At 43.7% G+C, this 13,050-nt stretch overlaps 1 protein-coding gene across 1 annotated transcript in view; it reads right to left on the bottom strand.

Moving 5' to 3' along the window:
* Nucleotides 1-13,050, bottom strand: part of CFAP44 (cilia and flagella associated protein 44) — a 100,767-nt gene that overhangs the window by 18,430 nt on the left and 69,287 nt on the right. The window contains exons 24-27 of the mRNA XM_075542949.1: nt 10,696-10,873; nt 6,219-6,719; nt 2,546-2,749; nt 706-901 (exon numbers count right to left, since the gene is read on the bottom strand). Of these exons, the coding sequence (XP_075399064.1) occupies nt 706-901; nt 2,546-2,749; nt 6,219-6,719; nt 10,696-10,873 (1,079 nt within the window). The remainder of the gene's footprint in view (nt 1-705; nt 902-2,545; nt 2,750-6,218; nt 6,720-10,695; nt 10,874-13,050) is intronic.

The following is a 13,050-nucleotide window of genomic DNA, read 5'->3' as shown; positions in this document are numbered from 1 at the left end:
TGTACTATATGACAAAATAATAATTTATAAATTATCAAGGGTTCATGAGGGAGGAGGAGTGGGGAGGGAAGGGGGAAATGAGGAGCTGATATCAAGGGCTCAAGTAAAAAGCAAATGTTTTGAGAATGATGATGACAACAAATGTACAAATGTGCTCGACACCATGGATGGATGGATTGTGATAAGAGTTGTACGAGCCCCCAATAAAATGATTATTTTTTTAAAAGATCATCACTTTAGACACAGAAGAGGGTTAAACTAAAAGGAAGGGAAAAGATGTTCCATGCAGTGATCAAAAGGAAGCTGGGATGGCTGCATGATTATCAGAAGAAGGAGATGTTAAGTCGAAAAAGAATTATACAAGAGGCAAAGAAGGACATTAAATACCAAAAAGAGGTTGAATCCATCGAGCAAAGTTGACAATCATTAGCATACATGGTGAACAACTGAAATGCAAAAGTATATGAAGCAAAAATGGACAGAATTTAAGAGATCTCTATTCCCCACAGTCCCTTCACTGTAGCATGGGAAAAAAATATATGCAAGAGGGTTTGGAAACATTTGGGGGAAATTCCACTACCTTTGCATTCAATTTTTCCACCATTGGTTGAAGCCTCCCCTCGGGTGTTTTGTGTGTGTTTCAGTTACTCGCCGATATCATGTCAATGAGAGAAAATGGAATCCTATGCAAAAAGGGACACAAACCGCCTTCGCCTTCGACTTCCTTTTTCTTCACTCGCTTAATCTTTTTCTTCAGCACCTTCATGAGGAAGTTAGCAAATTTGTTGTTTTCTCCCAGTGATAACTGGAAGCTGGTGTAGAGTGCCCTTTCCTGGTCCTGGAGCTTAGCGACCTCATTCTTTATCTCTTCCATTTCTGCGAGGGTGTCGTTTATTTTGCACTGCATGAACAAAACCAAAAACAAATGACAAACCGTCGGCAAACTAGGTCAAGCATTCTCAGAAACGTGGTCAGGGAGTAAAATACATTGCAATGAAAGCACCCAGTCTACATTTGTTCAAAAGGCTTCTTAATAGGAGTTTACATTCCTGATGTTTGAAGAGTCATCTACTTATGGGATTAAAGTTTTATTCTTATCTCTTAGCCCATTAAGTTCAGAATCCAAAACTCTAAAGTTTTTAAAATTTTCATTCCCTCAAATTAATCTAACTTAACTAGCTTTTAGTTGACTGATGTATGTGAATTGCAGCTGGTATTTTTGCATGTGTGGTCTTCAAGCAAACTAGTGTTTTTCAGATTGGCATCAAGCTAAAAGATATATTACTTATTAATGAAACTAATGTACCTAAAAGTTAATGCGTGCAACTGGAACCTGAAGTCCTGTATGGTCCAGCAAGACCACCATTAGGCATATGCTCCAAAGAAATCAGAGACACAGCATGAGTGAAGGTATGCTCTCCCATATTCATAGCAGCACAGTTCACAAAAGCAAGACTGGAAGCAGCCCAGATGCCCAACAATGGAAGAATGGGTAAAGAAACTATGGTACACACACCATGGAATACCATGAATCCCAAAAAACAGTGATGAAAGCATGAAACACTGCATGTCCTGGATGTGTCCACTTGGTACGTCATATCTATTTGATAGAGCCCTAGTCCTTTTAATAAAGATAGTGTAAGATATCCCTTTACATTTAATATATGATGTTAATACACAATTAACTTATTAATATAAAAACTGCATTTCCTATGCTACCAACTACATGATATGTTGAAACTGGCTATTTAAGGAACCTGTCAGCTTCTTTGCCAGATAAGTACACAAGGATTACATAAAATCAAAACTCAATCTTGGAGACCTTGACAGTATCTATTTTTGAAGGGCACATATAAACTAACTATAGAGCGCACGTTTGAAAAATTTATTTTAAAAAAACTAGGTTGAGTGGAGGGTTACAGCTAAATTTGATTCAATACATAGATGTTTCCTTTTTTTTTTTCATTTAATGCTGACACACATTGTTACATGCCACTGATTGCAACTCCCACAGTGTCACATCACTTAGCCAAGCTCCTCCTCGTGTTTCCAGTTTCCATCCTCCATTCTTTCCAACCTTCTGAGCTTTGTTCTTGGGTAGACGCTGCCCGCCCTTCAGACACAGTGGTTGGTTCTTCTAAGGTGTGTGTACCCTTATAGGCCTGTCTATTGTTTGGCTGAAAATTGAGTCACTGGGTGAGTTCAGTGCCAGACCTTAAGCGTGCCTAGGGGCCATAGTCTTGGGGGTTCCACCGGTCTCAATCTGACCTGTTAGCCTGGATTAGATTAGATTCACTGAAATGTTTTTTCCCATCCCTTACAAATGATCAGGCCATGTTCCCTATAAATGTATGTTGATTTCCTCTGTTCAAGTCTACCAAAGACAGAGCAAGCAAGAAGAACAGGAAGAATGGAGGTGGGAAGGGAAGGCGAGATGAAGCCCAGGGCAAGAGGGGAGACTCAGAAGGACAGGAAAGGGAAAGAGAAACCAATGTTGTCCACACCGAAGGGCACAGCCAGTTAACACTCTCTTGCCCATTCATACTTGCATGTCATGCTCTTCTTTGTCCAATGAATTGACGCGCTCTTGAAGTATGTTCTCCTGCTTCTCAAAGTTCTTGAGGAGCAGCATTTCTTGAAATAATGTGACATGGTGCAGGTCCGATAGCTTTATCTGAGTATCGAGTTTCAATTTCTGATGTCTCAGAATACGAAGTTCCGCATCGAACGTGACAATCAGTTCGTTGATCTGCCGTGGGCGGTGGGGGTGATTGAGGGTATGTTAAAAGTTAGTGAGAACAGGAGAATTTATTTTTTTAACTAGCTAATAGTACTGATTTGTTTATATAAAACAGCATTGTCTCATTAGAGATGGAGAGTAGTGGGTGCAATCATAATAATCCATTCATTAATGCTACTAAACTTACAAGATTTAATTAGTTAAGTCGTATGAACTTTGTAGTTATAGTCCTTCATATTTGTTTACCACTGGTTATCAATAAAGAGTACTCTTCTCGTAATACTGTATAGTTTAAAACAGAGAGACCTCTCTGGAAATAGGGCTTACAGCCATCTCCTGTTTATCACACACAGTATCGACCAAAAACTCATTGCCATTGGGTCGACACAGGCTCACAGTGACCCTCGAGGACAGGGAAGAACTGTCCCTAGGGATTTCTAAAACCAGAACTCTTTATGAAAATAGGAAGCCCCATCTTTCTTCTGCACCACAGTATCAAAACACTAAATAAATGTTTTTCTCGACTCCCAAACCTAGGTCAAAGGTGGCTTTCCCGCTCTCAGAGATAATTTATTACTGAGCTGGGATAAGAATGTAAGGTCCCGAGTCCAGATCCAGATCCGGATCTTATTCCATAGCTTAGGTAATGGTTTTCAGATCCTTGGTTTGGGCAACAGCTTTTTTTCCACCCCTGCCCACACTCCACCCCCAAGATGGTGGATGTGAAGAGGACACCCCAGGACTGGTTCTAAACTAGTAAACTAGTGCACTAGCAGGAAGACAAACCACTCCATGCATTTTATGGGGCTGCACAAGATGGGGAGCGTCCACCTCCTTGATATGATCGCTGAAGACAAATGAATGGGTGCATAAGCAAATGTGATGAAGGAAGCTGATGGTACCCGGCTATCAAAAGATATAGCATCTGAGGTCTTAAAGGCTTGAAGGTAAACAAGCAGCCATCTAGCTCAGAAGCAACAAAGCCCACATGAAAGAAGCACACCAGCCTATGTGATCACGAGGTGTTGAAGGGATCATGTATCAGGCATAACCAGAACAAAAAAATCATATCATTGTGAATGAGGGGGAGTGGGGAGTGGAGAACCAAAACCCATCTGTAGGCAATTGGACATCTCCTTACAGAATGGTCGAGGGGAGGAGACAAGCCAGTCAGGGTGTAGTGTAGCAACGATGAAACATACAAATTTCCTTCCTCTAGTTCCTAAATGCTTCCTCCCCCCCCCCCCACTATCATGATCCAATTCTACCTTACAAATCTGGCTAGACCAGAGAATGTACACTGGTACAGATAGGAACTGGAAACACAGGGAATCCAGGGCAGATGATCCCTTCAGGGCCAGCGGTGTGAGTGGCGATACTGGAAGGGTAGAGAGGGAGGGTGGGTTGGAAAGGGGGAACCGATTATAAGGATCTACATATGACCTCCTCCCTGGGGGACAGACAACAGAAAAGTGGGTGAAGGGAGACGTCGGACAGGGCAAGATATGACAAAATAATCATCTATAAATTATCAAGGGTTCATGAGAGAGAGGGAAACGGGGAGGGAGAGGAGAAAATGAGGACCTGATGCCAGGGGCTTAAGTGGAGAGCAAATGTTTTGAGAATGATGAGGGCAATGAATGTACAAATATGCTTTCCACAATTGATGTTTGTATGGATAGTGATAAGAGTTGTGTGAGCCCCTAGTAAAATGATTTAAAAGATGGGGAGCATCACCTGCAATAAATGAGGGTTCAGCCCGGAGGCTCCCCCTGGGGGCTGCAGACAAGGAGGAGATCTGGGGATTGAGCCAGGGAAACTGCTACAGAATTTCAGAGAGCTTACAAAACAAAATCAAAGAAAATGAACATATTTAAAATAAGTATGGCTTGTTGATTGTGAGTTTGGGCTGTCTTTTACTTTTTTTCCCAAAAAATAATGTAAAAAAGTGGATTCAAATTTTTTCAACATTTTGTTGGAATTAGGGTTATGCTTCAGTGCAGCCCAACTCTGCACCTGAGCTACATAGGGCTCCAGGTGCAAGAGGGTTTCATTCGCTTTACCCTCTGCCCCTGAGAGCCTCTCAGCTTTGCGAGACTAGAGAAGGAGTCCAGGTGGAGCACTGCTGAATTCCTACTACCTCGCTGGTGGAGTACCAGCACACAGATTGTCTGGAAGTCATGAAATTCATAAAATCGTATATGAATTACCATGAACCAATCACTCAAAACCACTGACTGAATATGTATTTATATATCCCTAGAGGGCGTTGTTTTAGACACTGTGGGGATCTAGAAGTGTATGTGGTACCTTCCCTCAAGACTGATCTAATTTTCAAGAAAAAACTAATACATACGGAACAGCAAGAAAGGTAAGTACAAAACATAAGACACTAATTATAGGTACAACTGGAGCTTAGAAAAACATGGGAGTGTGTTAGATGGGCAGCAGGATCTGCAGAGGGCTTGGAACTGCTGAGTCCTGAATGATGGGCGGACTTGGAAGGAACTGATTGCAGGCAGGAAAGGCTGGGAAACTGAGGGTATGCAAAGGAAATGGGGTGGGGCGGGCACAGGGTGAGGAGGAAGCAGGAAGAGTGGGAAATTGGCTGAATGAAGTAGAGATTTTGGGGGAAGAATGACGTTGGGAAGGTGTAGGTGGCACCGTCACAAGGAAGAGGTGGGAAGACACACTGAACAGTCAGCCTTCCACCCAAGAAAGGTTCTTTTCATATTCTGAACGCCTTTTCTGTACAACTGGCCCCAGCCTGGTTCCTGGCTCCCCTTGAAATGAAAAATAAAAATATCCGTCATTCCATCTCCAGAGCAATTTCAAACCCAACCATCACCAGGAACACCTTCACAACAGAGCAAACTGCACACGGGGAAGACTCAAAAAGCCAACCTCGTTGCCATCAAGCCGATGCCATTGACCCTTAATGACCCTATAGGACAGGGTACCACTGACCACTGTGGGTTTCCAGGACTCTGTATGGGAGCAGAAAGCCTTGTTTGTCTTTCTCCCGAGGAACGGCTGGTAGTTTTGAACTGCACACCTTGAGGTTAGCAGCCCAGCACACAACCACTATGGCACCGGACGGGGTGGAAACAAGGGGGTATGAAAAGCAGAGGGTGCCCCATTTTCTCTGGGAGGTTTTTCATTATGTCCCATGAAACAGCTGAATGTTGCTCTGCCATTTCCTTTCAGAGTCAGTGCTCCCCCACAAAAGAGAAGTACAAATCTCCAAAGCTGGGGGCTGGACACCAGGCTCTTCAGAACGCCAAGCTTCAGGAATAAGCTGAGCCCTCAGTTACAGATGCTCAGGGCAGGACCTGTGTGTGTGTGTGTGTGTGTGTGTGTGTGTGGTGGGGGGGTCTGAAGGGGGGAGCCAAAGCAGAGACATCTCATTAAGTAGCTCAAAGTCCTCCCCCTGCGCGCCTCTGCTTCCCTTTTAAATAGAAACAGCCTCATCTCTTACCCTGTTGAGCAAATACTGTTGCATGTACACATGTTTAACCTCATCCCTCTTCGCAATCTCTATCTCCATATCGGTTGGCTCTGTTGGTTCAAATTCCGAACCCTTTCCAAGATCAATACTGAACGTGGATGCCTTTGACATTCTAGCCAAGGTCTCTCGGCGTGCTATCAAATCCATGTCCTTGCCGGGGGGGACTTTGAATCCTCCGGGGGTGACTATCGATCCCGCCAGACCTGTGTGGGGGTTCTTTTCTTCCTGAGTCTTCATCTGCTGGCGCTTAAAAGTCAGGAGAGTTTCCTCGTCATACTGGAATCGCTTTTCTGGGACTTCCTCGGGGTGGATTTGAGGGACCTGAGGAATGGGGATGTGCTTCGATACATGGAGAGTGGACTGAATGTTCTTCAGCTCTTGGACCAGGCACTGTATTTCCTCAATAACAGCCACTTTAAGGCCTCGAAGAGAGAGGATGCACTTGTTCATGTGTAACTTCTTTCTGTGGGCCTAAACACACACACAAACACGGGCAGTCATCAAAATTAGAACCTTCTACGAAAGGACCGTTTGTCATACGCTATGTTCTAAAAGTTCCGATATGGATCTGATCCTCCCTGTCCTAGCGATAGGCTTCTCCCCATGTGGGCCTCCAGGACCCACTCTTCTCCATGGTTCGGTTTCATCTGCTCAGCAGACTCAAAGGGCTCAGTTCCTCTGCACCCTTCCAACCACTCCAAGAAGGTCCTTCCTCAAGCCTGTACTTGGCTCGATGGTTTCCCCAGGGAGAGGAAATCATTCTCTGGTTAGAAACACCCACGTCACTACCTTTCCCTGGGACCTCAAATCCCGTTGACCTAGAATACGTTAGGGCTGCCTTCTGTGGAACTACTCTTTAGCCTGTTTCCTTTCTGTACTTTGTCCACAGCATGACTTTCTTTCCTGTGTACACAAGAGCACCATCCTGAATTTTCTCATCATGCCACATCGAGGGATTTCATGATATCGTGATCTTTCCCGGATTCCCTCCCCATTGTTCTAAGTGAACCTCTCTCTGCCCTGTGCTTCTAATCATGGTGGGTGTTTTACATGCCAACTCCACCTTCATTACCAGCTCTCTCCATGGTCCGTGTTTTAGGTTCACACCAATCTCAGGCCCATAGAACCTGTGAACACATGCAGCCCTACTCAGGTGTGTGGTTAGGCAGCCCCAGAGTTCATTGACAGTTACTTTACATACAATAACAGATAAAAGCTCTGCCGATGTGAGGGGGATAGTGCATTTGGAGTTCTTTCCACCAAGTCAGACTATTCATCAAGTTTTCTATTTAGAGTTTCTGAAAAGGTTTTGTAACAGTGTGCGATTATAAAAAGGCCTAATTTGTGCCAAACCTGGGACTGGTTTTGCCACCACGACAACGCACCTACTCATGCCGCCATCTCAGTGCTCCAGTTTTGGGCCCAAAACAGCATGCCTCTCTTGCCCCATGCACTTTACCCACCTGACCTCGCTCGGTGTGAATTCTTTTTGTTTTCATGAATGAAGAGGGTCATAAGAGGACAGTGATTTGACAAGTGGAAGAGGTGAAGGGAAAAAAAACAAGGAGGTGCTATTAATCATCCAAGCAGATGAGTTTGAAAAATATTTCCAAGAATGGAGTATCAGATTTGACAAATGCATTAAGTGTCATGGAGAGTACTTTGAAGGTGATATAGTTGTTTTGTTAAAGAAAAATTAAATACATAGCTTTGAAAAAAATCTGTTTTTAGGGGGGTACCCCCGTGTACATAGGCAAAAAATTAAAAATCAAAAAGTACTTCTCCAAGCACTCTTAAAATTATTTATCTATTTGCTATGTCTAAAGCAAAGAGGAAAAGGTGACATTTTACAGTCTGAGAACAGCCAGCAGTGTGGTAGTAGGAGACCAACTGAGGTAGTTAATTGTGCCAACCTAGCTGATAAACACATGTGGGGGGGAGGGATAAATGGCTTGGCGAGCCTTGCATTTCAAGTCCTCGGGTCTCTTGCTTTCTGATGGTCCGACCAGGGTGCAGCTGGCAAGGCTGACTTCCTGCAAGACATCCCTGAGGAGAAGCTGCATGGACCTACCCTGATGCAGCCCTGGGTGCTGGAACAGCCATGTGGGGACCCCTGCCAGCACTGAGATGCTTACACGTTCACTGATTCGGCTTTCCTCCTGCAGTCGGCATCATAGTGTGTGTTTTGTGAGATGGAAGAGGACTTTGTGGATTGGTGTTGAACATATGGACAAATGGGTTAATGTTGGACTTGTGGGCTTGGACAGCACTGAGTTGGGATGTTTTCTTGATGTGCACTTACCCTTTACATAAAACTCTCTCTATACATGAGTTTCTGTGGATTTGTTTCCCTAAAGTACCCAGGCTAATACAACTCTGAAAGCACGGGGGGATCGAAGGTTCTGGCTGCCAGACAGAACCCAGGCCAGTCTCAGGCTGTAGATCCTCTGCTTGGCAGACCTTTTCCTTCATTTGAGTTTTGCAAACACCACACAAGCAAACGTGGCAGCTGTAAGTGTGTGTGTGTGTGTGTGTACATAAAATACACTGTGCATATCATGGTGGCTACTTCTCAAAGCACTTTCGGATACTTCATTGAATTATACCACTACAATTACTCTATCGGGTATATGAAAGCCCAGGATTCTCTTTCATAGCGACCCTATTTATCTAAAGTTTCTGAGGCTGCATTCTTTACCAGACAAGGCCACCTCATCTTTCTTCTATGGAGTGGCTGACAGGTTTGAACTGCTGACCTTACGGTTCACAGCCTGATGTTTACCAACAGCACTGCCAGGATGCCTATCAGGTAGATTAGACATATCTTTGCTGCTAATTGTTATCAATGCCCTTTTAACAGATGAGAGTTACATGACTTGGCGAAGTTCTCGTGGCTGGTAACTGGCAGCGATAAGAAGAGAACACTGGTTTCCAACTTACGTCCTCACTGCCATTGAGTTGACCATGACTCAGAGCAACCCTCTAGGTGTAGGACAAACTGTAACTCTGACTTATAACTCTGAGACTGTAACTCTTTGTGGGAGTAGAAAGGCCCTGCAGGGTGGCTGGGGGTTTCAACCTGTTGCCCTTTATGTGATCGGCCCAGCTTGTAACCATTGCACCATGAGGGCTCCTTTAGCCTACTGTGTTCTATAGGGGTTCAGGTCATCCCTGGGTAATATAAACAATTAAGCGCTCAACTGCTAGTCCGAAGGTGGGTGCCTTGAGCCTTCCCAGGGCTTCCTTGGAAGACAATTGTGGCAATCTGTTTCCAAAAGGTCACAGCTTTGGAAACCCTGCAGAGCAGTTCTCCCCTCTACACATGGGACCACGGGGCTGCAGCGGATGCAAGAACAGCAGCGTTCTACTTCGCTCAACAAAGTGGAGGTTAGCGTAGTGCCACTGCGTTCAAGACCCCACACCCACTCATCTTGTCTAGCTAGAGTGGGAAGTGTCAGGTGGGTCACACTGCTGATCATACGGACATTTCTTCATGGGACTAGAAGGAACATAAGAGCTGAAACAAGAATCACCTTAGACTAGCAGCAAGAAAAGCAATCCACATGATCACTAAAAAAATGTCCAAAATGCCCAGAAAGGTAAAGTTAAGAGGCATAAAATGTTTTTATGAATATGAATGGCCATGCCAAGGTCCAGTGCTGGCTGACAGTGCATCTTCGGTAAAGTAGAAAAAGATATGCCTTGCCTTCCTTTAGCTATTTGCCCTTCATTTGTTAGAAAGTTATAAAATGTACAAACACACTGTGTTTGCAAAGCTACATGGCACTCAATTTGGTGCCTTACAGTGGGTAACTTGCAAACCTGCACCGCTAAACAGGAGACCCTGCGCCAAGTTCTCCCAAAGGAGGGTGCTCGGACACCTTCTAATCCTCAAGTGATGAAAAGGGGGGGGAGGTTAAAGATTCATCATGTAGGGGAGAGAAAACATTAGTAAGAAAATGAGGCTCAGAAATCAAGATGACTAGAAGCATTTGGAAGAAAGTAGAATTTAAAAGAGATGTATCATTTGGTTAATATTGACTTACCTGTCATAGTTCTGCCAATAAAGTCACAACAATGGCTCCCCCACCCACCCCAACACTCGGTAAGTCTTTGGTGATCCAAGGAAGGCCAATGCTATATCCGATGGGGATGTGTTAAAGTCCATAAAATCAAATGTTGTCACCCATGAACTTGGCATCGAGCCATGTAATTGATTAAAGGCTGCATCTGTCATGGTACCTGACTAATTACAGATATTTATCTCTTATCATCCCTGGGCCCCCAGTTCCACCTTTGTCTAAGGAGGACAACATTCTAGAAAACCACCAACTTCTTTTCCAGTTCTGAACCTCTGTGATGATATGTGCCAGTGGACCAGAGAGGTAGCTGAACAAGGGAAAATCCAGGGTGTGTTCTCAGTGTAGAGCAGTATGTGGGAAAGTACCAGGGTGTCGAGAATTCCCAGTTCTTCTTCCTTCTTGGCAGCATTGATTCTCATGTGCTCAGGTATCTTGTAGTCTGGGGACGTCTTCAGATTAAAGTCTCCCATGTGCACTTGTGCCTCTTTGATGGCCTGCAAATCTCTGGGATCCTCAAAGTCATCGTCAGGTTTACTCTTTAATCTATCAGAAAAACAGACAACTCCCCAAATAAAACAGTACACTACCATATCTCATTTAATATAGATGGCATTCAAACTCCACAAAAGAGTAGCAGTACAACTCTGAGCAAGATCTACCAATTCAATCACTAGATGGTCATGAAATAATTTGATGCTTCTTGGGCTTCCGTTTAATTCTAGGCGATTAATAGTAACATTGTTATTTGTTCCTTTTATATAAATTAAGCGCTGTAGTTTTTAATCATTAAAATACTTTTTTTAATCACTAAAGCAAAGTTATAAGGTACAAGGTTACTGCCCGCATATTAGATGGATTTCTATAAATTAGCAATAAGCAACCTGAAAAGTAAATGAAGGAAACGATTCCATTTATAACAGCATCTAAAATAAACCCCACAAAAGAAATTTAAGCAAGGGGTGGGGGTTTAGAAGACTTGTACACTAAAAACGAGAAGACATTGCTGAACGATATTAAAGAAAACTTAATGAAGAGAAAGAAACTCTGTGTCCAAGGACTAGAGGACAAGGTCATTAAGGTGTCAATCTACAGAGTCAGCAGACTCCTTATGGAAATCCTACCAGTGCTGTCTTTGCACAAATGAAAAGTTCTTTCATTTTTCCTTTCAGTTTTCACATTTGTATGGAACGGCAAGTGACCCTGGATAGCCAAAGCAATCATAACCAGAAGAACAAAGGAGGACTCCCTAGTCCCCGCTCACAAAATGTACTACAGCAATCAAAATAGTATGATCCTGGAATAAGGATAGACATAGAAATCAAAGGAATCAAATTGATAGGAAATGAACCCGCACATCAATGTTCAGTTGAGTTTGGGCAAGGGTGTCAAGCCTGTGTAATGGAAAAAAATACTTTCTTCCATAGATGGACAAGTGCATCTCTACATGCGAAAGAATGGACTTGAACCCGCCCCTCATTCTATATATCAAAATTAACTCAAAATGAAAGAACCACCCACATCGAAGAACTGAAATCTTATGTCACAGAAGAAACCACAGGGTAAGGCTCCGGGACTCAGTTTTGAACACCAGACCATCAGAGAGGACACTAAAAAGCGCAGCAAAGGAAGGCATCATGGATCAACTGGACTTGATTAAAAACTTCTGTGCACACTGTCATGCTCCCAATTCCACCTTACAAATCCGGCTGGACCAGAGGATGGACACTGGTACAGATAGGAACTGGAAACACAGGGAGTCCAGGACAGATGACTCCTTCAGGACCAGTGGTGACAGTGGTGATACCTGGAGGGTGGGTAGAAAGGGGGAACCAATCACAAAGCTCTACAGATAAGCCCCTCCCTGAGGGATGGACAACAGAAAAGTGGGTTAAGGGAGACATCGGACAGTGTAAGACATGACACAATAATAATAATTTATAAATTATCAAGTGTTCGTGAGGGAGGTGGGGAGGGGAGGTAGGGGGGAAATGAGGAGCTCAAGTAGAAAGCAAATGTTTTGAGAATGATGATGGCAACAAATGTACAAATGCGCTTGACCCAATGGATAGATATATGGATTGTGATAAGAGTTGTACGAGTCCCCAATAAAATGATTACAAAAGAAAACAAAAACTTTTGTGCAGTAAGGAACTTTATCAACCACGTGAGAAGACAATCTCCGGATGAGAGACTGTGGGAGCCAAGTAGGTATATTCGATAAAGATTTCACAGACAGACTATCAGGATAATCAAGAGCTCCTACAATTCAACAGCAAAAAGACAGTCAACCCAAATCAGAGCCAAATACACAGACCCAATCTGAATTTGCTTTAAGTTTAAATACTTCTTGCTTGTTCCACGACAGAAATTTTCTCTCGGGGGTTATTTTAATATTGCTGGTGGTCTTTTTTTTCTTCCTCTATAGTTTCATTCTGTTTGTTTGTTGGTTGGTTTATTTCTGTTAGGTTTCCCCGTTTATGAAACACAGAGGGATCGGATGCACAGAGACGAAAGCTGATGCAACGGTTTACCAGGGACTGGGGTGGGTTGCGGTTGAGGGGAATTGGCAGTAAGTAATGAAGGCGAGGGCAGGAGGGAGCACTTAGAACGGACTGTGATGATGTATCTACAGCTCTTTTTAAAGGCAGGGGGAAAGGAAGAAAATGTTCGGAGGCAGATTGTGGGGATGACTGCACAGCTGTTCTTGATGGGGCTGCACT

Source organism: Tenrec ecaudatus, chromosome 2, assembly GCF_050624435.1.
Source record: "Tenrec ecaudatus isolate mTenEca1 chromosome 2, mTenEca1.hap1, whole genome shotgun sequence".
In the NCBI taxonomy this organism is placed as follows: domain Eukaryota; kingdom Metazoa; phylum Chordata; class Mammalia; order Afrosoricida; family Tenrecidae; genus Tenrec; species Tenrec ecaudatus.
This window is presented reverse-complemented; position numbering and strand designations above follow the sequence as displayed.